The sequence below is a fragment of the Dermochelys coriacea genome, chromosome 2 (assembly GCF_009764565.3).
Source record: "Dermochelys coriacea isolate rDerCor1 chromosome 2, rDerCor1.pri.v4, whole genome shotgun sequence".
Taxonomy (NCBI): domain Eukaryota; kingdom Metazoa; phylum Chordata; order Testudines; family Dermochelyidae; genus Dermochelys; species Dermochelys coriacea.
In genome coordinates, this window is record NC_050069.1 from 242,947,303 (window position 1) to 242,970,605 (window position 23,303).

Here is a 23,303-nt window from a genome sequence, read left to right on the forward strand (position 1 = left end):
AAACTTATTTTAATATTTTCTGTTTTCAGGGCTCATATTTGCTTTTGCAATTTACACTTTATTATAACAGAGTATTTTTCACTGGTATGCGATTTTAAAAGTGAGCCTGCAAGTCCAGGGTGGGATGACACAAAGGTCAGATGAAGAGTATATGAATTTTGTCCTGTATTTGCGTGCTGTGTATGGTTCCTGACAAGTCCTAAGAACCAGACTGAAGACAGTATGAGATGAAGAAACAGTCAAGCCCAGCAAATAAAATTAGGGAATGTTTGAAAATAGAATTGCAAGCCAGGACATGTAATATCCAAATTCACTTTAAGACGCAACAATATAAGTTCAAAGGTTTGAATTACTCAAGTGTACCCTGTCTTCAGCCGACACTGCTCATCTGGCATATCTCTGCATTGTCTGGCCAGAGCTTCTTCCCAACGTAAGCAGCAGAGATCAATGCTGTGCCACTGACACTGGTAAACAGAATGAACGTGAGCCAGACATTAGTAGATTCTGGAAACCTGAACAATATAACCAAGGTCATGATTGGTTAAAAAATTTCTTTTGTTGTTCTTGCTGCTGTTTGCCAGCAATAAATGGCAGTTGTACGTCATGTCTGTGCTATGCTGGGCACCACGCCACTGTAACTGTTTTTGATGGCAGGAGTCCTCAAAGATGTACTTGAAAATATTTGGGCCAGAAAAAATAATTCACTCAGGCCACAGTCTTGTTTCCAGGGAGGCTCTCTAGCAAGAAGGGAAACATACTTTTACAGAAAGGCAGGAAACTCATACATTCATAATATAAAACTCTCCCATGGAATTACAATAGCATTAACAAATTATTTTGATAAAATACAGGAGGATTCAAGGATGATTTTAGGATATCTGGGAGAAAAAGAATTCTGACTGATTTTGTAAGACAACACCCACTGCTGGATCCCTCTAAAAACTCCCTAAAATTCTGTCTCATGACCATTCTTAGTTATACTAGCCCACCAGAGTTAGTCTCATGTTAATTGGTCCACAAATGAACTGCTTAAGTAATGTACTTTGTTTAATGAGCTTTAGCATTAGTCACTAGTCAGAATTAAAGAATTAAATCTCTTACAGCATCTTGCTCCTTCCTCCTAATCGCCCTTCACAACTTAGTAAGTTAATAACAGAAACCCTGTCTATGCCATGTCAGGAAGAAGACAGGATGATGAAAGCAAAAAAAAAAAAAAAAAAATTCTTAGCTAACATAACACAGACATTTTTCAAAGAGTACATCTGTCTGTCCTTATGAACACATCTAATTATGGCAAACCGTTAACACCTTGAAGAGAGACTATCAATCAAAGGTAAACTTTAACATATGCCATATTTGCTCTTAAAACACCTTTCATCTGGCTTTTCATACTTTTCCATGCATGTTCCTTTTTCTTATAACAGTTTATCAAGGGCCAAATTTTGAAAAAGGACTCCAACCTTTTTTCCATTTTTATGGATACAATTTAGTGCCCACAGTTATGTGTGTGTACAAATGCTACCATAGCAACATGAAACTAGCTGATTTGTGGATACAGTCTTGACGTGAGATATCTAGATGGTAGTTGGGCTTGCAAAATTGTGAGTGCAATTATTTGGCTACTGTTAATTGAATGCCACAAAAATGTAGGCTACTTTTCAAAATCAAGCCTTAGAATGTATTTATGCATCAAAACTGCCTGTGCACCTTGAAGTCCAATCTTTATCTTCCCCAGGAGAGCCTACAATAAAGTCACAATACATGATTTGACATTACTACTACCCTGTCAACAAACAAATGTCATGCATATATAGGATTATGACTGACATTACTGGAGGATCCAAGAACAGGAGAAGCTGTGTGAAGAGGAACAAAAACAGACTCAGCTTCAATACTAATGGAGTTTCACTGGCACAGTAACAATGCTTTATCTATAAGTCTTCTCTTTTCAAGTTTTGTCCAGCGTTGACATCTTTCTTTAAGGCTCAAAACCTTAATCCTGAGCAAAGCCTGAGTAAACAGTCTTTGAAGAGGGGTTCTTCATGCCGGTCTGCTGGGAACAGAATCTGGTGCATTTTGACTCTGGAGCACCAGTGGAGACACTCTGTAAACACCTCTGCACTCTGGCTTAGCAATGAGTTGCCAACAGATCTATGTTAATTATGGATCCACTGGCTACAACTTTGCCCATCATGTCCCTACCTCCAGTGGAGATGTGTAGAGAGAATGGTCTTTGAGGACTGCCACAGAATCTGGTCTTAAGAAAATAGCATTTCAGTGTCACAGGTCTGCTCTAAAAATATCATTAGAGATTTCAGTGCATTTTTTTCTGAGAGGGTCTTTAGGTGCTCAAATGGGTTATAATTCTTTTATTTTTTGTCTATATTTATAAGCACTCACAGAAAGACAGACATAAACCATTAGAAATATGATAAAATAGCACCTGTTAAATATTTTTAAAGGTAATGACTGCTCCAGTTTTCGTAAGGTTCCATAGGCAATACTAAGGAATAGAACAGGCAATGCTAAGACCAGAATGGAAACAGCCTTTTATTCTAAATTTCATATGTACAGGGAAAGCCGTTTTACGCAGTTTTGTAAACTCTGCGTAAAAGAGCCATTGTCATCCAATGTCACTGTGTTTACATTAGTAACAATTTTTAAACACTGGAGTACATTATTAACAACAAAAACCATTACCAAACAGGCATAAAGACAGATATATGTGCTGAAAGGTCACATATATTCTAAAAACTGGTTGATGCAAAAATAAAATGTGCCAGTAAAAAAAAAAAAAGGCATATTTTAAATCACACAATCTAAGATTTTTCTTTTTTCTTTCTTTTTTTAAGCATGATATGTTGAGTCTTAATCTCAAGCCTTTTCACATAAGGATTTGCAGGCACTTTAGTAACCCAGCTATATATTTACCATACATGAAGTTCAGACCAACAAACATAAAAACAGCTGCTGCAAAAGAAATTCTCATATCCCATATGCACATTAAATATCACTGCTAGAGCAATCTTATTTCAGTTATTTTTGGACATTAACATGTTTTCAGGATGATGTGTAACAGATTGTCTCCATTTATCTCTTATTCATACATTTTAGAGTTTCTTTTTAATGTGGTACCACAATGCAAAGGTACAGCATATAGAATCACAAGGTGATCATCCACAAAACTTTACAAATGATAGAAAAAAGAGTTGGGTGTATGTGTTTGTTTTCTGGGTTTTTTTTAGTTGTTTTGGTTTTTTTAGTTTTTTGATCCAAAAAGAAGGTCTGATTTCATTTGGTCTTGCTCTAAGCCCTCCTCCCAACCCTCCCATAATAAAGACAAGTGAATTATAATCATATATAGGATGATTGTGGGGTAATTCTTCCCTAATTCTTTTCTTAGGTACAATTTTCACATGACCTCATACATTTTTAAGGAAAACAAATCACAATCCAGCCTTAAGTTTTTCCACAATTCCTCATATTTCATGAAAGAACAAATATATCTGTCATAGTCTGGACTGAGATTTTATTTATAAATATAATACCCTCTCTTTAGTTATTTCACTGGTAAAGTACTACATGTTAAGATATAAGACATTGTAAAAGGATTTCCAGGATAACTGAAAGCCGTAATGTTGTTTTACTTATGAATCAGGATAAAGACTTTTTATATGAGCTCAGAGAAAGAGAATGTGTGCATAACAGGAGAAAAACAGTTTTTTAGAATATAGACAATTAAATATTGATCAACAAAGACTGTAAATGATTCCACCATAAAACATCTTAGAACTTTGATCTTCAGTGGACTTAAGCCCTATCCACTCAAGAGTGATATGTAACCCGGCCCCCACCCCAAGAGAAATAATAAAGATGTGTCAATGCCTTCTTCAACTTCAAATTATTTAATTTATGCCACAATGCTGTATGTTGTGCAATAACTCACTGCAAAGTAGAACACATTAGAGTAAATCCTAATAATAAGCCATTGACAACTACTGGACTGGGCTAGGATGCTTGGTAACCAACACGCTGCTTACCTATAGTATGATTGTCAAATGGTGGAAAATCCTTCCATGAATATAACACTTGGGACAGAATAGCAAAAACATAAGGCCTATCAATTCTTTGCCCATATTGCTAAAGGCACTGAAGCAGACAACAGATGTATTCCTTAGTACCATCAGTTTAAACAGGTTTTGAAATACAAGTCTTTATATGAAAATGTTCTTTATTGCATGATATGTTGATCATCTTTTTCTTCAACTCAAGAATAAAATGGCCTTCCCTTTTCTGGAGTTTGTAATCTGTTCAGCCTGGCTACCTGAGATGGTGAAGGTGGTACATCTTGCCTGAAAGGACCTTTCGGAGGGACATAAGTAGGGTCCTGAATTTTCTTATATGAGTCATAGTTGTTAGGCCCTTCAGAAGATGTCTTTTTTTTCAGTTGTTGCTCTTTCCGCCTCTGCTCTTGACGGAGCAGTTCTTGTGTTTCCAGCATTACCCTGGCATTGAAGCCATGTCCTCCTGTATAGCCGTTTCTTGATCCTTGGTAGCTGGAATACCTGGGGTTTTCCTTTGCAGTCTGGAACCCTTCACCAGGAGAGTAGCTCTGTTCCCAGGAATCTTGAGATACAGAACTTGCATTTTTCCTGCTCTGCCTGAAAATAAGAACAGAAAAATGTTTTTAAAGAAATCTGCAGGATGCTCTTAAAGTTTAAACAATCATTAAAAGAATGGGAATTCAAGCGTCAAGTCAACTTTTTCATAAAGGAGATTCCTCCCACCCCCCACCCCCGATGGGACTCTCAGCTGATGTCAGCCTTACAGCTAGGAGACTTCTTGATAAGTGTTCTTCTTTTCCCCCCAGAACGGCCACTTTGTCTCTCTTGCATTTTAGATACATTTCCAAAGCACTGCAGTAGGGGAACAGAATTTGGCAGCCAGTACAACAATCACAATTAGAATCTTTAAGATGTTATAATTCAACTGGAAACCAACAAAACAGTCTACAAAAACATTGCCACAATGCCAGAGAAACCAGATAATGGCAAGCACATGTAATGAATGGTAAGTCAGTTATGAAAAAAATCTAGACTCCTATTTGATTAAAAAGGCAACAGGTTGATCAATTTAAATACTTGCTTTAAAGCTGTACAAGTCTGCTGACAAAATTCTTCATTGATGTACAGTACCAATCAGGTTAAGTTCCTCCAGAATCCAGAGTTAGGGAGTTTTGTATTATCAGAACTATTTCCCAGCATGCTATATCTTTCATGAAAGGAATGGCAGGGATAACCTATTTTGCTCATTTTCTGACTCCACAGGGTAGATAAATAAATCAAATGCATATAGGAATTACAAATTCTTATTGCTTTTTTGCAATAAATCATCATGTTATTTCAAGGAAACATTATTGTTCTGAAATATCTTTAATTTACTATCAAGCCACTAGATGCTTTTATGAATTTAAAATAAGATTGGATATGATAAAGTAAAACAATTTTGTGCTGGAATAAGAGAAACACCCACTTTGAGATTAAAATTAGTGTAAGAGAATCAAGCAGTAAAACAAAATATATTGCTGCATTAATCAATAAGAAAGTCATTTAACTGCTGTATATATAGTTCAGGTTTTCATGTCAGCACATAGAATAAAAATAAGGCTCAGTTTTGGCTTAGTGGATTCAATATGCAGCTGGAAGTCAGGAGACAAGGGTAATCTTCCCACCACCAACTTATGTGGCAAGTCACTTAACCTCTCTGTGCTTCTCTTTCCACATGTGCAACTTGGCGACAACTATGCTTGCCCCCATTTGTAATGTACTTTGGGATCACTGGATGAAAACTTTTACTATTCCATATAAATGTAATTTATTATTGTTATTGTTGACGTTCGCAAAACAAGGTCTCTGGGCCACGGCTCTATTGCTTACTTGTACACAAGCAAACTGAATGAACCTTAGGGAACAAAGCTTCTAAAGTTTCTGAAATATGGCAAGATAACTTTTCAATATGAAACATTAGCTTGGAGGTAAACATTACTTAGAACAGTTTCACATGGGAAATGGTAATGACTAATTGAGTAGACTTCATTTAATTACTGTTTTCTGGTCCTAATTCAAAATTAGTTGGACTATTTGTGTTGTCTTTTGGGGAAGATTTAAGAAATATAATTGAAGAGGTTTTTATTTGCCTAAAGTACTCAACATTTTAACTTAAAAGATAGACAAATTGGACTGCTTGAAGTTACACAAGATGGAAAGTAACCAAGTTTAAGAATAAAACCAGTTCATCGGTGTTAATCATAAAATTGTAATTGTATCAATGAATTTGGGATCCAAACGGTATTAGTGATAGTGAGATTTCTTCCTAGGTTAATGAAAAAATCTCCAATTATTTAAGAGCTCACTGATGTCCCGTTTTATTGTTTTATTACTGGTAACTTTTTGAACCACAGAATTTCAGCAGCACAATTTTCTAACAATTCCCTTCACCTGGAGCTGAGAATAACCACTTGTGTTCATAGCCATGTGAAGGGTCATATGAACCCTGCAATTAAATGCTCATCAAATGCACATTAATAAGTGTTCTTATTCATTTACTTATAATTTTTCACACTAATCAATAGATTCAGTAAATTTTCTCTTACACATTAAACTTCTCTGTTTCCTATGGTTATTTTCCAAATTTGTGGTCAATGAAATTTCTCTTAAAAATATGAATTTCTGCAGTTGGAACTTTGCATTACAGCTGTTCTCCAGCTTTTAGATATTACAGTGATGGCTATGACAGCAAAAACGCTAAACACAGGTTCAAAATGCAGGATTCATATTTTCCCAGGTGATCTATGCCTTAACAGAGCTAACGAGCCTGAAATGGACTCCAGTTTGTTCAAACAAGCCCTTAATATTATTATTTAAACAGGGTTTGGTGTTTTTACCTCCATGTCATCTAACTCCTGAATCTGTGTGAGCCTTATTTATATCAAGACAGTTCACTGGTGGAGTGGCGCCCTTTGAGAATTACAAGGTCTGAAAAATCCTAGTATAACATGGCTCGAGAGAGAGACTTCCTGTGCCATCTCTTCTTACTCACACTGTCATGATCCTCTAATTTAGCCACTCTGTGACAAAGTTAGTTTGGCGTATGTACACGCAGTCAGAATCTTTTTATATTTATTTACCTTTTTTAATTGCCTCTTCCTCTGAAAGTCATACTAAAATGCCTAAAACATACCGTAGAACCTCAGAGTTAAGAACACCAGAGTTAAAAACTGACCAGTGAACCCACACCTCCTCTGGAACCGGAAGAACACAATCAGCATCAGCAGAGACCAAAAAAAGCAAATATAGTACAGTATTGTGTTAAACGTAAACTCCTAAAAAAATAAAGGGAAAGCAGGATTTTTCTTCTGTATAGTGTAATTTCAAAGCTGTGTTAAGTTGTAAACTTTTGAAAGAACTATAATGTTTTGTTCAGTTACGAGCATTTCAGAATTAGGAACAACCTCCTGAGGTGTTCGTAACTCTGAGGTTCTACTGTACTTCTCCTCAGAAAAACTAGTTTGAGGTGTAATCGACTCTACAGATAGCAAGAGGTATAGGGAGGAAAAATAGTAATAGAGCTGCCATTTTGAAAAATTTCCTAAAAAAACCCTCCAAAACCCATGCATCCGATGAAGTGAGCTGTAGCTCACGAAAGCTTATGCTCCAAAACCCAGACCACCATAACTTTTAATCTCCTTTTTTCATTTTCTTCCAAACTTCCCAGAAAAATTCTACTCCGAGATGAGTTGTGGCATATGAAAACTCAAGAGATATGGTTTCTTTTGCAGAATAGAGGAGATGATGATGGGGTTCAAAATCAGGGACTTAATTGTTAAGCTAACTTCACCTTTAACTATGAAATGTCTATGGCTGCTGCATAATAAAATAGTGAAATGGCCTCTTTTGCAAGGCTTCAGCAGTTCCTGGTGCTGAGATGTATATATAACCATTACCTGCTCCACAAAATCTATATAAAGGGACCAAAGCAAGGGCAACATAGTAATATGTAAGGCACACCCAAATCAAGGAAGTTTTCAAGCTTAAAGTACCCCTAGCGAAAGGCAGCTCCATTCTACCTCAGCTCTTGTCACAGATTTCCCCAATTAATGTCTGAGAATTCTAAAAACTATCTACATTCACATACAGTGTTCAAGTGTAGCCGTTCTTATATTACCTACCCGACAAGTTGGGTAAAATTCTGACCATTCATTTTACTTCGTATTTGGCTTTTTAAAAAAATTAACTCTAATCAGTTCATTGGCCTGTGAACTTTTTATAAGTACAGATTTGTTTAGACGAAAGGATATTAATTCTCAGCATTCCAATGTTAATGATCCAGTAAGTCTGAAGAAACCTGTAAGCCAAAAACTTGGATGTGGCTCAATTTTGGATAGTGTTTCATGGTTGTCTCCATGTTCTTTTGTTTGATTCCTTGTTTTTTTAAAATATATGTCTGTGTATCAACATCACAAGACTGATTTTTGGTTTGGTAAGAAATTAAGTAACAAAAAAAATATGACATACAAAAAGGGTGTAAACACCTCTCAATTTGCTTCTCTCCTCTGATCTATTTTATACTCGAGATTCTTTTCTAGAGAGGGAAAGTGAAACTAGATAGTGTCCCACAAGGATCCACACTTTAAGGTGCATGCATTAAGCACAGCATTTTCCTTCCACAAATGAAATTAGCTACAGGCTCACATATACCACATAGTTTTAGACAGTTACTATACCTGGGTAATGAGCTATACTGGCGCTGAGCTTGTTGGAAACTTTCTCTTTCTTCTTGTCGTTGCCGCTGCATCTGAACTTCTACAGATACGGAGTGTCTGCCACTCTGTGAGTATGTCTTGGAGTTTGGCTAGAATGTGGAAAGTTAAGCAAAATAATTAAGCAAAGCACGAAAATGTCTACATAGGAGCAATTAACTCAATTACCGTTATATAGCCACACACATACTTTAAAATATTCAAATTCAAACGTTCAAACTGGTCTTTCCATAACTGCAACAAATTCTGACCTTTAACACAATGTCATCTGCTATGGGCTATCTTTTAATCTAACCCTCTATTTTGGAAACATTATCTTATAAATACTAAGGACTGAACTGTGATTCGCTCTTATATGAAGGAATACCTAACTCCATGTGAAATCAGTGGACCAGATCCTCAGCCGGTGTAAATCAATATCATGTCTGTGACGCTGAGGATCTGACCCCATGTGAGTAAGTATATCACAATCTGGCCTTAATGTTTGCACATCATTAATTAGTTCAAATGAGAGCAAACACTGCTTCTTACTATGTAATGCAGTAATGTGCACATGTAGGGCTGGATTCTCCAGTCAACTACAAACAGAGCAAATTGTGCACGGGGGGGGGAATCGCTGTCTGGTGTGAAGGAAGTGACCATCACCTCTTGTGCCTGCTCCTCTACTTGCTGCCTTCCCTACGGGGATGCATTGTCCTGCATAAGGGTGGGGGGGAATTGTGTCAGAGATGGGGAGAGCAGGTAAGAGAAAGGGAGGGAAGGGCAGGAAGGGCAGAGTGAGAGTCTGTCACACCTAACTGTCTGCTCGCCTGCTGCAGCTTTAAATTGCTTTGGGGCCAGGCAAAGCAGAATCAGGGAGTCACAGTCACAAATCCCCTTCCACTGTGCTTGTACAGAGAGAATTCAGCCTGTAGTCTTTTGAGTGCCTTCAACTGGTAGTTCTAATAACAGTAATACCAAGTATAGGAAGTTCCCTGTTGTACTACTGTAATCCACAATCCTTAACTGGAAGTTGATGGTGTCTGCAAGTAGAGACTGTAAAATAAAGAATGATGGATTATTTATTTAAAGACAGATTTTCAGAGGCACTGAGCACTTATAAGAGCAGCAGATCCTGAGCACCTCTGAAACACTGATTCTTAAGGTACATCAACACAGGGATAAAAGCTCCGTGGCACAGCTGGGTCAGCTGACTTGGGCTTGCAAGATCCCAGAGCTCAGATTCCAGTTTCAGCCTGAACATCTACACAGCAATTTTTCAGTCCCAGGGCCCAAATCATTTTTATGCCTGTGTAGATATACCCTTAGTCTTTAGCGGCATAACTTGAAGTCTCTGTCTTCCTTATGAAACACTGAACTTATGTACAATGTACCATTCAAAATACCACTTCTCTCTGCTTGGATATGATCCATTCATCAAGTGTATATAATCCTTCCAGAGAAAATGCTAGCAAGTCTTGTGGAGAGACTACAGCAATCCATACCTTATGGCAAGGATTTCAAATACCATTACAGCCGGGATGTAATTGTGGCATTGAAATTATTGAGCATTACATTGAGTTGAAGTGAAAATGGGCTATTGTTTTGATAGTATCTGTGTAGATATACCCTTAGTCTTTAGCGGCATAACTTGAAGTCTCTGTCTTCCTTATGAAACACTGAACTTATGTACAATGTACCATTCAAAATACCACTTCTCTCTGCTTGGATATGATCCATTCATCAAGTGTATATAATCCTTCCAGAGAAAATGCTAGCAAGTCTTGTGGAGAGACTACAGCAATCCATACCTTATGGCAAGGATTTCAAATACCATTACAGCCGGGATGTAATTGTGGCATTGAAATTATTGAGCATTACATTGAGTTGAAGTGAAAATGGGCTATTGTTTTGATAGTACAGAACACTACAAGACTCCAATACGAACATGTTTCAGATTGCATGGTTTCAAGCTCTTCCGTATGTTGCCAATAGAGCAAACAATGTTGTGTGTGTGAGAGATAGGTGAAAACTAATTATTAAAAAAACCCAACTTTTTTAGCTTTTCTCTAAAAAATTATTAGCTGTGTTGGTGCATGAGTTATGTTCAGCCACTTTTTGCCTTTTCCTTTATTTCTTTCACTCACAGTAAACATCTCTTTTGTTTTCTGCCATTATAATTTTTTCAGCAGACATACGCAGTAGTGGCTGACACATCTGAAGGATAAAAGGTTTTTCAAAAGCTCCTCACATTTTGAAGGCAAATGTAAAAAAAAAAAGTTGCAATTCTTGACTTAAGCTGCTCCTTTGTTTTAATAAAAATTCAGGTACTTGAAAGTAGCCAGTAAAACATAAAACGTGAGACAGGTCTACAGCTGCCAGAACCTCTGTTTTGAACAATGATCTGCATCAGATGGAACATCAGCAGCAGCTCAAAATCTGACAAAATTTGGAGAGCAAGTGTTTTACTTGTTAGTAGAAGATTATCTTGTATCCTTTTCTTTTTGCGGATACAGACTAACACGGCTACTACTCTGAAATATGAAAGAGAGTGCATGATACAAGAATGGTGCCTACTTTAGGGATAGATTTACTCTCACAAAACCTCAATACAAATATTCATAACAAAAAAACCCTTAAAAGAAATGTGTGATGATGAGGTAATAAACTCAGAGTATCATAAACAGGAAACTCACTGAGCTAAAAAACTCTACTGAATATACACATCTAATAATTCACAAAGACAAATTTCCTTACAACACTTGACAGACATAAATGAAGAAAAGAGCATTTCACTTCTTCTACAGTATGTTTCCAATTTTCCTGACTTTATTGTCAATCTTGTGATATTCTGTGTTTTACTCAGTGCCCCCATATTATGGAGGCTAGTGATTATATAAGAATTTCAACTTTCATTTAATAAATAAGATTAAGAGTCTAGCCATTCTGGTTACAGAATGATTAAAGAGAAAAGCTTGAAATTGCAATGCAGTAGTATCATAAACATTCAATAATCAGAAGGCAAATAATCTTTTCCTCACATATTTATTATTCATGTTTATTTTTTAAAAAAATCATGATTTTAAGCCAATCTCATGATTTCTGGGGATCTGATTCATTATTTTTGAATGCTTGGGGTTGGCAAACCTGTTCGGTGCATACAGTTATGCACGCACGCACACACACACACACACACACACACACACACACACACACACTAATATAAACAAAGTAACCATGGAAACATTACTACAATGAAAGATGCTTTAAAAATGTTCAGAGGTTATGGTACCAACCGTCAAAAGTAGATGCTTAAAGTTAGGCACTTAAATCTGCATTAGACACCTTAATACCAGTTTAAGACTCTAAAATGTGTCTCTGTATGGGGGAAGGTATGTGGGCTATTAAAGCATCAGGCCCATGAATGATTTCTGAGTGGGGCATGGATTAGTAGTCACCCAAGTTTGAAAATTGCACTCGATGGTCAACATTTTCACGCTGAGGTGTCTTAAGGAAGGTACCTAAATCAACGTATCTGACTTTTAGAAGTGACAAGCGCCTGCAACTCCTATTATAGTCATTTGGAGTCAAAGTTGCTCAACACATCTGAGAAGCAGGCCAGTTATTCATTTGCCTAATGGTACGTCTACACTGTAATTAAAGTCCCACAGTTGGCCTGACTCAGGCTCCCAGGGCTCAGGTTCTAGGACCTGAGATGCTCGGCCTGGGTTCTAGGACCCTGCAAGGAGGGAGGGTCCCACAGCTTGGGTTGCAGCCCAAGCCCAAATGTTGACAATGCAATTAAACAGCCCCTTAGCTCAAGCCCCAGTCCGTTGGCACGAGCCAGCTGTGGGTATCTAATTGAAATGTAGACAGTGATTGCCTTTAGATCTGTCCATTTGTAAATGTTGGTTATAGAATGGATTCAGGTCTGAATTTAGACATCCAAAGTATGGCTAATGAAAGCCTTATATATCATTGATGCGATATCACACCAAAAATCTACCAAATTTGCTCATCTTTTACTTAACTTGATAAGAGAACTTCAAATTGACACATAAAGCTTTCTCTTTGTAAATGATTAATTGAGAAAAACGTATCAAAGTGTTGCCACAATACTAAAATTTAGTTTACAGGTAAACTATATCTTCTAAAGGAAATTTGTATGTTAGGATTTGTCAGTTTCATTTCAGCCCCCAAAACACAACACATATGCACATAATTTATATTACTACAAAAATACACACCAAGAATAAAGGAAAACCTCCATGGTGAAAAAATGTAATATCTTACAACACAAACCATGCACTTGGAACACAGCACAAAAATGTGTTAACACCTGTACAAACAGGGTACCGCAAAGAAAAGTATAATTATAATAATTCTTTGAAGCCATCAAACAAACGTGGCAACAGCTCTTAGTGAAAATTGCAAAGAACTCTGTCCTTGTTTGTGATGAGATTTATGACAAGTGACCTTTTAAACCAAAAAGCGGTCAAGGCTGCAACAACAACCAAGGCTGAATTATACACATAAATGTATGTTCAAGTCTTCAACAGTATATTTAAGTCATGATAATAGCTTCCCACTCAGCATCGTTAAACAGAATACAGGATACTCATCTTGTAAAATGAAAACTCAACATGAAGGTGTGACATGTATGAAATTAAACAGCTCTATTCCTAAATAGACGCTACTTTAAAACCTGGCTTGGGGAAGTTAAACATTTCTATAGCTTCACTTATACTATTAAAGTATAAAGTTGCATCCGATGAAGTGAGCTGTAGCTCACGAAAGCTTATGCTCTAATAAATTTGTTAGTCTCTAAGGTGCCACAAGTACTCCTTTTCTTTTTACTATTAAAATAGTAAAACTAAGATATTATTTTGCATGGAATGTGCTGACATCATTAATCTCTCTGGGCCATATTGTATCCTTCACTACCACCAACAGCGGGACAGAGGTTTTAGTGAACTCCAGCCTGGGGAGAGTGTAGAAGGCAGGAATACTGCCCCTCAGCAGCATTATCCCCCTTTATTGAAGAAGTCTCTCCATGGAGTTCAGGATACTATCCATGGAACTATCCCACTACCAAATATGTGGGTCTTTTGTGGGTAACTTAACGCAGATTTATTCAGTTTCCCTCTCTGTAGGTTGGAATTCACACCCTTTAGGGCAGCAGTAGATTCCATGATTATATGGTTCCTGTAGGAGCTGCACTATCACAGAACTAGAGAGGGAGAGTATGTGTGTGTGCATGCATGCATGCGAGAGAAAGAAAATATGAGGGGAATCCTGGATCCAAGGCCTCTGAAGATTTTGGGGAATCCACTAGCTTAAGAGATGAAACTCACAGTACCACCTACTGTCCAGGGTGAAAGAATTCAGAGAAACTTTGAGTTAAAATTTGCAGAATTTCCTTGCACCTATATAAAAACAAATAGAGCTAATAGTTCTTTATTATTTTCTCAATTAAAAAAGTCACCATTAATTATCTGAATACATTTGCTTAACTTTTCTAGAACAGGCTTCATAGTTTAACCCAAAAATTGCAGCAAGTTCATGGCCAGTTTGTAGACTTAAGGCACTAAAAACTTTTGATGTACCTATGTTCAGTAGAATTAGAAATAGATAAGATTGCATGACCTTGCCTGCTTTATGTAAAGATGTGCTTGACCCAGATGAAATGTAATCCATTAACTGTGGGTTTCAAAATGTACAATGATATAAAACAGTCTATGGATCTAGAGATGTCCTTGAGGAGTATTTTTACCTCCATCTTTTTGTTTACATTGCTACGGGGAACAGAACATATAGTTATATTCCCTTTAAGTAATTGCCAGCAGGCGTTTTATTCAAACACCATGTAATAAGAAAATTTCATCTCTTTGTATACCTTCTCTACAGAGTACATACAGAAAACTGAAAAGCATTAGAATTAAGATTCTGATTTTATGTATAACTGCAGATGGAAAAATAATAGTCACTATGGCAGAAACCAATCAACGTACATTCAGAATTTTGAAATTCTGTCCTTTCTAGTTGTATGAATTCCATTATATAAGCTATAAATATATTGAAATACAAAATGCAATAATTGCATTTTTTAAATCTGCCACCTTCATTTCATGTGGGGTAAATTAGAATTGCCTAATTTAGCATAATTTGAACTAGAAATACATACTTTTCAAATATAAGACTTTTAAGAGGGAACCTAAATCTTTGCAAGGAAGGTATGCTATTGTATTAATTTCCTTAATGGTTGACAAAGAGAAGGATAGGATTTACATACAGAATGAAGGGAAGGAGTCTTTGGGCAGGACCACCTACATGGCTATGGTTCTATCTCTGGACTTTGAGGAAAGAAAAAACATTGTTTGGCTTTTAATGTATATAGTTAGTTCTTTTACATTTTGATCAGGGCTCTTGTATCTTGGGATAAAAATTCTTATAAAAGATCTTGTATCATAAGCCAATTTTAAGATCAATTTAAAAACTATGAAATATTTAAATTCTCATTCTCCTTTTAGTGATGAACCTGTTTCTGCATAATTTACAGCTACTTGTCCCTTAGTACTTCCTGTTTATCTTCCAAGTCTTTGCTTCAACATTGACTGTCATGTGTTTTCCCAGTCAAAAATAGTGTTAAAGTGCTGTTGCAACTGCAGATACTCATAAAAAGCTGACCTTTCTTGTTTTGCATTGTTGGGTAAGTTGTTCAAATTATTTTAGGTTTTATCTTCTAGGAATGAGCTATTAAGTCCCTATGATTTTGTATAAGGTATAAGAATTCCTTCTAGGGATAAGAGGATAGCAAAAAGTGACAGAAAGGATAAGATTTCCATTATGTCTGTTTTAGAAACAGGGAAAAGGACTGAGGTAGAATAAAGCAACAGAGAAGAGAGATTTTGGAGTGAGAATTTCCCAACACCTGTTATACCAATCTATTCTTCATTAGGTTGTTAAATGTTTTTGAGTGTTTAGCTTATGGAAACTATTCAGTGATTTGTCTGTTGCAAAATTCAGTGTACAATTAAAATCCTATACCCAGAACAGTGGCGATATAGTCAGTTTTGACCAAATTAACTGTTGCCTTAAAAAATAAAGGATCTTTATCTGGTGCATAAATATTTAGGAGTAAATTCTGTCTAAATGCAATCCCTCATGATATCGATATTCAGCAAATTGAATCATCCAATCAGATTATGAGTGACTGGAAGGGAATGTTTTTGTGAATGGAAACGGCAATGCTCCTTTTTAGCATCAGTTTTTGTGTGAAAAGGAGTTTTTAATGCTTTTTGGGTGGTAGGTGTGTTTCTTGGAGCAGGGCTGGGAAGCAGTGCTCTGTTTTCAATTGATACAATATCCTTTTTTTCTTTTAATTGGGTGGTTCAATCCCCTGACATTTAAGGCTATAATACTTAGTTGCCGTGTTTTTGTTACTGAAGGTGGGAATCAGTTAATTAAAATGTGACTAGACAAAAAAACTTTGAATACAAGATATAGAAGAAATTATAGCCCGAATCCCACAACTCCAGCATTGGTTCAAAGATGAGTTTCAGCAGACTTAATACCCACAACATGGAAAAGAATAAAAAAAACCCAGTCACACAACATTGGAACTGAAATATCAACACAAAATGACTCCAGCTTTTGAGTGAAAATATGACATAGCACCACCAAACATCTGATGGAAACTATATATCTAACTGATATAGAATGATGCCACACCCGACTCTGAATGTAGACTGGTTCCTTTGCATGTCCACTGCTATTTATTTACAAATATAAATTACACCTTTATTACACCAAATACTGGCTTGATTTCTTGCCAGCAGGATAACAATGGCTTGTTCATATCCCTGTGTTACTTTTCCATTTTAGCTGTGTAGTGTCACGTATATGTTGTGCACCTAATGCAATTGTGAATTCTCTCTCTCAAACACAAATAAGTGGTTAGGGACCAAAAAAAAATAATAATAAAAAAAATAAGCAGGCCATGAGAAAGTTAACTTTTTTAAATCCCTTCAACAAAACTATGAGCTGACAGAAAAATTACTTTGGACTTTAGTGGACTCTGAATGTAAAAATAATAATAAAAAAAGCTTAATCATTGTTAATGGAGAGAGAATGGTTGAAAAAAATCGATACATCATTCAAATGATCTTGACCAAATTTTTATAATTATACCTTGTTATTTTAATATATGTGCTCATCTCATCTTTCACACGCTAGCATTTTCAGAATTTTAAAAAACACTTTAATGTGAATTTAGTGTCCATGAATGGGGCTGGATTTAACAGCCTTAAAGATTCAAGTCCTTTGTTATAAACATAACAGGTCCAGGTTGGGCACTCCCAGCTACAGAGCAGTAAATATGACCTGATGGGAACTTTCAATGAAAGGGATAGTTCAGACTCCATGCCCAGGCAGTCACCAGACTCTTTGTCAAGGGTATAATTCTGTGCCAATTTGACTCAGCTTTTTGCAAGAGGGATACTTTCCCACTAAACTCTGGCTGAGATTAAACTCATTTGACATATGTAACTGAATTGTAGTACCTTTGGTCACTATCAACCCAGGGCAGATTGGAATTGATGACATAGAGATGATAGTCTCTCTAAGGGCTTATCTACACTTATTGGAGGATCGATGCTGCGGCGATCGCTCTTCCATCGACTCCTGTACTCCACCTGATCAAGAAGAGTAAGGGGAGTCGACGGGAGAGCATCTCCCGCGGTAAGTAGATCTAAGCTACGTGGATTTGTGTTATGCTATTCACGTAACTCAAATTGCGTAGCTTAGATTGACGTTTCACTTTAATGTAGACAAGGCCTGTCATACTAGCCATCAAGCCAGCATATCCTATTAGCCACAGAAGTTCTATCAGTACACATAGCACACACTCCAAAACACATTTTCATTTACTATTTTAAAGTAACCAGCAGTCCCATATCGTATCATCACTTTGCTCCCTATCCTCCAGTCTCCCATCACCATGTTAATGAAAAATGCAAACTACTTATCACTTTATAGTGCACATGACCCTGCAGATGATAAGATTGTTTTTTTCCTCTTTCTATCCAAACTAGGGCAAAGTTTACTTCTATCACATGGCTAAGGCACTTTTCTGGATTTAAAGCCTTTTGTCCGTGGAAGCCCCATTTGTGTGACAAACCAGCTCCCTCAGGCAAAAACATTTTTTTTAAACAATAGTCCTCACATACGTGCACTTTTCACTGCTATAGTTTATAGTCAACATCTTACAGACAAGAAGACTGAAAAGGAGTTTGACAAATGCATCTAAGTCTCCTCCTCTATATATATAGTCAACTACTTGCACATTTTTGAAGTCATTGGTATTTAATAACACATCTGGATGCATTTTGAGAGGGTGCCCTTACAAACTCCATAATCTTAGACTAATATATTGAAGATATACACATTGCTTAAGAGAGGAGTTTATGATTCCTGAACACTAAAATGATTGTAAACTATAGAAATGGATGAGATCACTGTTTTATCCTTTCCAAGAACTGTGATCTTAGAAGGCTGGAGTACATGAAAGGAAAAAATAATTCTGGACTAATTTTTTAAAAAGTACAGATATAATAACAATCATGCAGCTAGTTACAGCTTTAGCAACAGAGCAGCTCCTACAAAAGTAATAATAAGCTTCAGAATTAAAATTAATACATTAAGTAGAATTACAGTCACTTTGAGCTCATTTGCATAATCAGTAGAATGGGGAGTAAATGGAGAGATCCCAATTGTTTGAAAGAGAAAAAAAGGAAAGGTCAATGTTCTGACCCACAATTTAGGAAATTATTCCATTCCTAAGGTAATCAGCCTGTCATCCAAATAATTCCCTACTCAGTCATTAATGGAAACTATAATACAAGCCAAGTTATCTGTCTAAAGTTGCTATGGCATTTAGATATACAACAATTTGGCCCATGACCTTCAGTAGTTAAGTTCCCAAGTCTTCAAGAGTGCAAGTTTTTCTCATAAAACACTTTTCCCAAGAACTCTGCTCGATCTCTCATTCTGAGACTAAGAAACAGTGAATATTCATTATGGACAAATACTCCCAATTCCCAACCTTCTATCTCCCCAAAATCTTAGTACAGCAGAAATGGGGTATCAGATTATCTTCACCTCTTCACATGAAAAACATTTGGTAATGAAAAAAATAAAATGTGCATTTTATTTATTCTGTTTCGGAGAAAGTTAAGGTTTTCCATCGTGGCAAAGAGAAGCCTATACAGTATTCTCAGCAGTTTTAGGTCATTTAAGGACACATTTACCTTTGTTCCTTTCCATGCTGCATGTTAAAAACACCACAATTTCAAATGGATGCATTAAAGAAGGATGAGGGCACAAAGGTTAAACTGTGTGTAAACATGTCAGTTCTATATTCACCATCACAGACTCAAATAGAGATGATGTGCACATCTATGATTTTACCTATGTTATCACAAATAACTATCATACTCAGTGAAATTTATCTCTGGGTATTTCCACATCAGCCTAGTGTACATTATAATACTACTAAGTAGGTTTGTCAGAATTTAATTTTCATTTTTTTCCAATTTCAACAAATAATATTGATGTTTATTTTTATCTACTTAAATATAGATAATTGAGTAAAGGTATGGGTTTTAAGCATTTTTTCTAGTCTCTCTCTTTTCTTCTATTTTCTGTTTTTTTCCTATTTTTATCTATTTAAATGTTCACAGTTGCAGGAAATTATGTGAGGGGGCAGTCAGACAATAATTATTTAATGACAGTAGATGTTCAGATTCAAAAAGTTAAAGTTTTATAACCATTAAAACACAAACTGTCAACAGCAAATGACAAATTATGCAAAGTAAACAGTCTTAGAATCAAACTCTAATAAGTTCTCAAGCAACACTTTTCTTACTTTGCCTATCTGTAAATTTCTATTATCATCAATGGAATTTTTTATCAATGTGTGTGTGTATGGTGAAATTGATGTTTATCAGCATTTACCAATAAAATTCTAATCCTTCCAAGCCTAACAACAAGAATACCGCCCAACATACAAGACTATTGGAATTGTGATGTATTGTATTGGCTTCAAGATACAATTGTTCTTTCCTGGAACAGGTTGACACCAAGCTCATTTTCTTTATTGTGACATTTTAATAAAAAATAAACTAGACAAAAATATTTGCCACAGATATTTAAAGAATCCTAATTTAAGAACCATAACTGATTCAAAAACAACTTGACTGATTCAGTTATGGTAAACAAGGAAAGCATGTAGATTTACATAATTGTATCCCCTTGCTACATCAGCATGAACAGGATTTAAAAGATCAATTGGGATATGTACCTCTTCTTTTTAGTGAGAAAATACATGTAATTTTTTTCATAAGGAAAAAATTAATCTCAACCCATGATAATGTCTCACAAGGACCTCAATATTTTCAGGCATTAATTTGGTATATGCATAGGCTTTCCATCCAGTACAGCTTGTATTTCATGAATATATCCATATTACAATGGAATCTCTCCAGTTTGAGAAGTGAAAAATTACCTATTTATGGAAAATGTCCAGACAACTCCCCCTCCTTTAGATACCAACTGAACTGTAAATTAGTTCACAGTGATGAGAAACTGAGCTGTGTTTTGTCACAGAGCAAATGATACCATTTACACAATGGACAGATGGCTGAGCATGATATAAAATGAAATTAGCAACAATGGACCACAGATGGAGATAAGAGAAAGGTCAGGAGTTAAAAGGTCAAAGGATCTACATTGCTTTGTTGCATGCAGGATTAAGGACCACAGCTGAAATGGTTGTACTTAATGTACATGGGGGGAGGGGGAAGCTTTGTCCAGTATATGGAGAATCTAAACACTCACCCATGGTTGTTCAAAACTATAGGTACGTCTGCGGTCTTCCACATCTTCGTCTTGCTTTGCTTGCTGAAATTCTTGCCTCAGACGCTGTATCCGGTCATGATTGCTAGGAGTTGATCTGTTGCTAAAAGGAGGAGGAAGTAAAGGATGAACACACTTTAGAACCATAATCTGTGAAATTTGGTTAGTAGGAAAATGGCAGCTTCTAGTGAAATGACACTACTTTTGAAGTAATGAAAGAATTTTAAAACAAGTTGCAGGCATTAAATAAAATGTTCTTCCATTTGTTCTTACTATTAATGGCGTTTGCAGCTTTAAAAGAAATTTCAAACAGAATGAGAATAAGACTAGTGAGGCAATTTTAAAATGCAATTTCTAAACTCATCAAAGCAAATTGGCACTTCTACAGTTAATGTTACCATAGAGATTATAAAGTACAAAGAATATTATTCATTAGCATCAGACAAACTCGCAGATTAAAAATGAGGAACATATAGAAAAGCTGCCATAATGACCGCTAATGTTTAATAAACATGGGACATACTCATTCACCATTTAATCTATAGTACTGATGTCAAATCTTTAGTTTCATCAAATTAATTTATGATATTTGGAAATTCTGTCTATACACAATTTGATTATTTTCTTCCAATCAATAAGAATCTGTCGTCCCTTAGTTCTGTTTCTAACAAATCTTTTAAACTGATATTTTGATATCATAAAAAGGCAAATGGAAATGTAAAATTAAAAATATTTGACAGTACAATATTCAAAAACACAGCTGGGCCATAGGCTCACAAGAACACATTCAGGTTACAGGCTTGTTGACATCCTGTGACATTCCAGTATTCTGTGGAAGACTGAATAACATTATAGTTTTTTTTATGTACAGTCATACGCAGACTTGAACTATTTAAAACCATAAATTTTCCATAATGGCAGTAACAGGTAATCCCCTCTCCAAAGTACATTTTAAGCTTGATTTATGTGAAACCATCATGAAATATGCACAGGAACGGCTAGTTTAATAAGGCAGATAGAAAAGTGGACATTCATTAATCTCATTGCCATTTTTCCAGCTTCTCTGGTCTTCCCTCACTTCTCTCCCCCCCCCGCCCCACCCCCCAGCCACTTCTAGCATACTTCAGAGTTTTTGATGTGGGAATTGTAGGATGCCCGACAAACAAATCTTTTATATTAAGGCTAACCAGAAACAATTCTTTCTCCATTTTAATATCTTATTCTGGGGCTCTTAAACTCTGCATTTATTGCTTTCTGTTAGTGCTGATGAAAAATGTTATATTATTACATTGTTTCAAATGAGAAAGCTAAAGAGAAACAGTGAAGAATAATTCCATAGATATGTAGACTTAGACACTGTACATAGAAAAAGCATAATGCACACAAATCCCAGATCATCCCCTCTCTTAGGAAAAAAAATCAGAGGGGGAAGAAATTCTGAAGTCTCACTTCTGGAGTTTTCCCTGCTCTATCTCCTCTGGTGGGAGAGACTTGAAGACTATAGATTTCTCAGGTCACCCCCACCCCCCAATCCTGTTGGAGCTATACAGCTCTCGTCTGTGTTAATCTGCAGTGTTACCAGGCACTTTGATTTTTGTAATTGGCACAGTTCAATACAAGTTACAAAATATTTTTTGGTATAGTTTGCTGATTTTCAAAACTAGAGATTCTTACTATAACAAACAAGCAATATAGTAGTAGAGTATGTATAAAATGCAATGCAAAATACATGCAGACTTACTAACATGTTTTTCATTGTTAGGCTTTAAGAGGTAAGAATATTTTGTGTGTGCAATACCATTTAGTTGTGGTAAAAAGAGATTAGCAAGTAGCTCCAGTTAGGCCACTTGATGTACTTTAAATGATCAATAAATATGAGGGAGCTCATCAGTCAGGGGATGTGGTTCATTTCAAACGCAGAACAGATAACAGCATAAGAGAGCCACTGAATGAACTGAGGGGATTAGCCTCTTGGGGGCACAGCAGGAAAGAAGGCATGACAATAAAGAGCTGACTCTGTTTAATGGTAAGAAAAAGTACTACAGTAAGGCAGCTTGTGCTAAAATGTTGGGACAATAAGCCAAAATAGAGTCCACAGATTAAATGGAATTGACGCATTCTATTAACCACAAAATGGGTGAAGGGGTTATTGTAGAAAACATACTGTAAAAAACTTTGGCTCATTCTATGGATGCTGTTAAAAATAGTTCCATCGACAGTTGAATATTACACAAAATAATCAATAAAGGTATTGTAAACTATAATGGTTAAGCCTCCTCTGAAATTGTATGCTCAACAGGTTGGTCGTCTTTTCACTGGAATGAAATGAAGCAACGGAGGGTAAGGAGGACCCCAGGATTTATGAATAACTTCTCCAAAAACTCTAAAAAGGATACATTGTTCATAAATTGCATAAAGAAAATGTCAAGCTGACTTAAGAGAAGCATTTAAGTTACTAACAGCTTTGCCACAGATAGACAAGAAAAACCTTCCACATGTTTTCTATTTTACTCCCAACTGAAAAAGTGAGGGACAAAATCTAAAATTAGAAAATGGAGAGAGATAGGGGATGGAGCTATAGGGCTATTTCACT

At 36.1% G+C, this 23,303-nt stretch overlaps 1 protein-coding gene across 12 annotated transcripts in view; it reads right to left on the reverse strand.

The window, feature by feature from the left end:
* Window positions 1-2,442: 2,442 nt before the first annotated feature.
* PARD3 (par-3 family cell polarity regulator) overlaps window positions 2,443-23,303 on the reverse strand; it is a 657,871-nt gene continuing 637,010 nt past the window's right edge. For 6 of the 12 annotated variants that reach the window (XM_038392140.2, XM_043509557.1, XM_038392143.2 and 3 more), the window contains 3 exons: window positions 20,693-20,813; window positions 8,783-8,910; window positions 2,444-4,661 (listed from right to left, as the gene is read on the reverse strand). In XM_038392140.2, the coding sequence (XP_038248068.1) occupies window positions 4,268-4,661; window positions 8,783-8,910; window positions 20,693-20,813 (643 nt within the window). In that variant the 3' untranslated portion in view covers window positions 2,444-4,267. Of the gene's footprint in view, window positions 4,662-8,782; window positions 8,911-20,692; window positions 20,814-23,303 lie in introns of all 12 variants that reach the window. The other 6 variants (XM_038392147.2, XM_038392144.2, XM_043509558.1 and 3 more) reach the window with 2 other exon arrangements.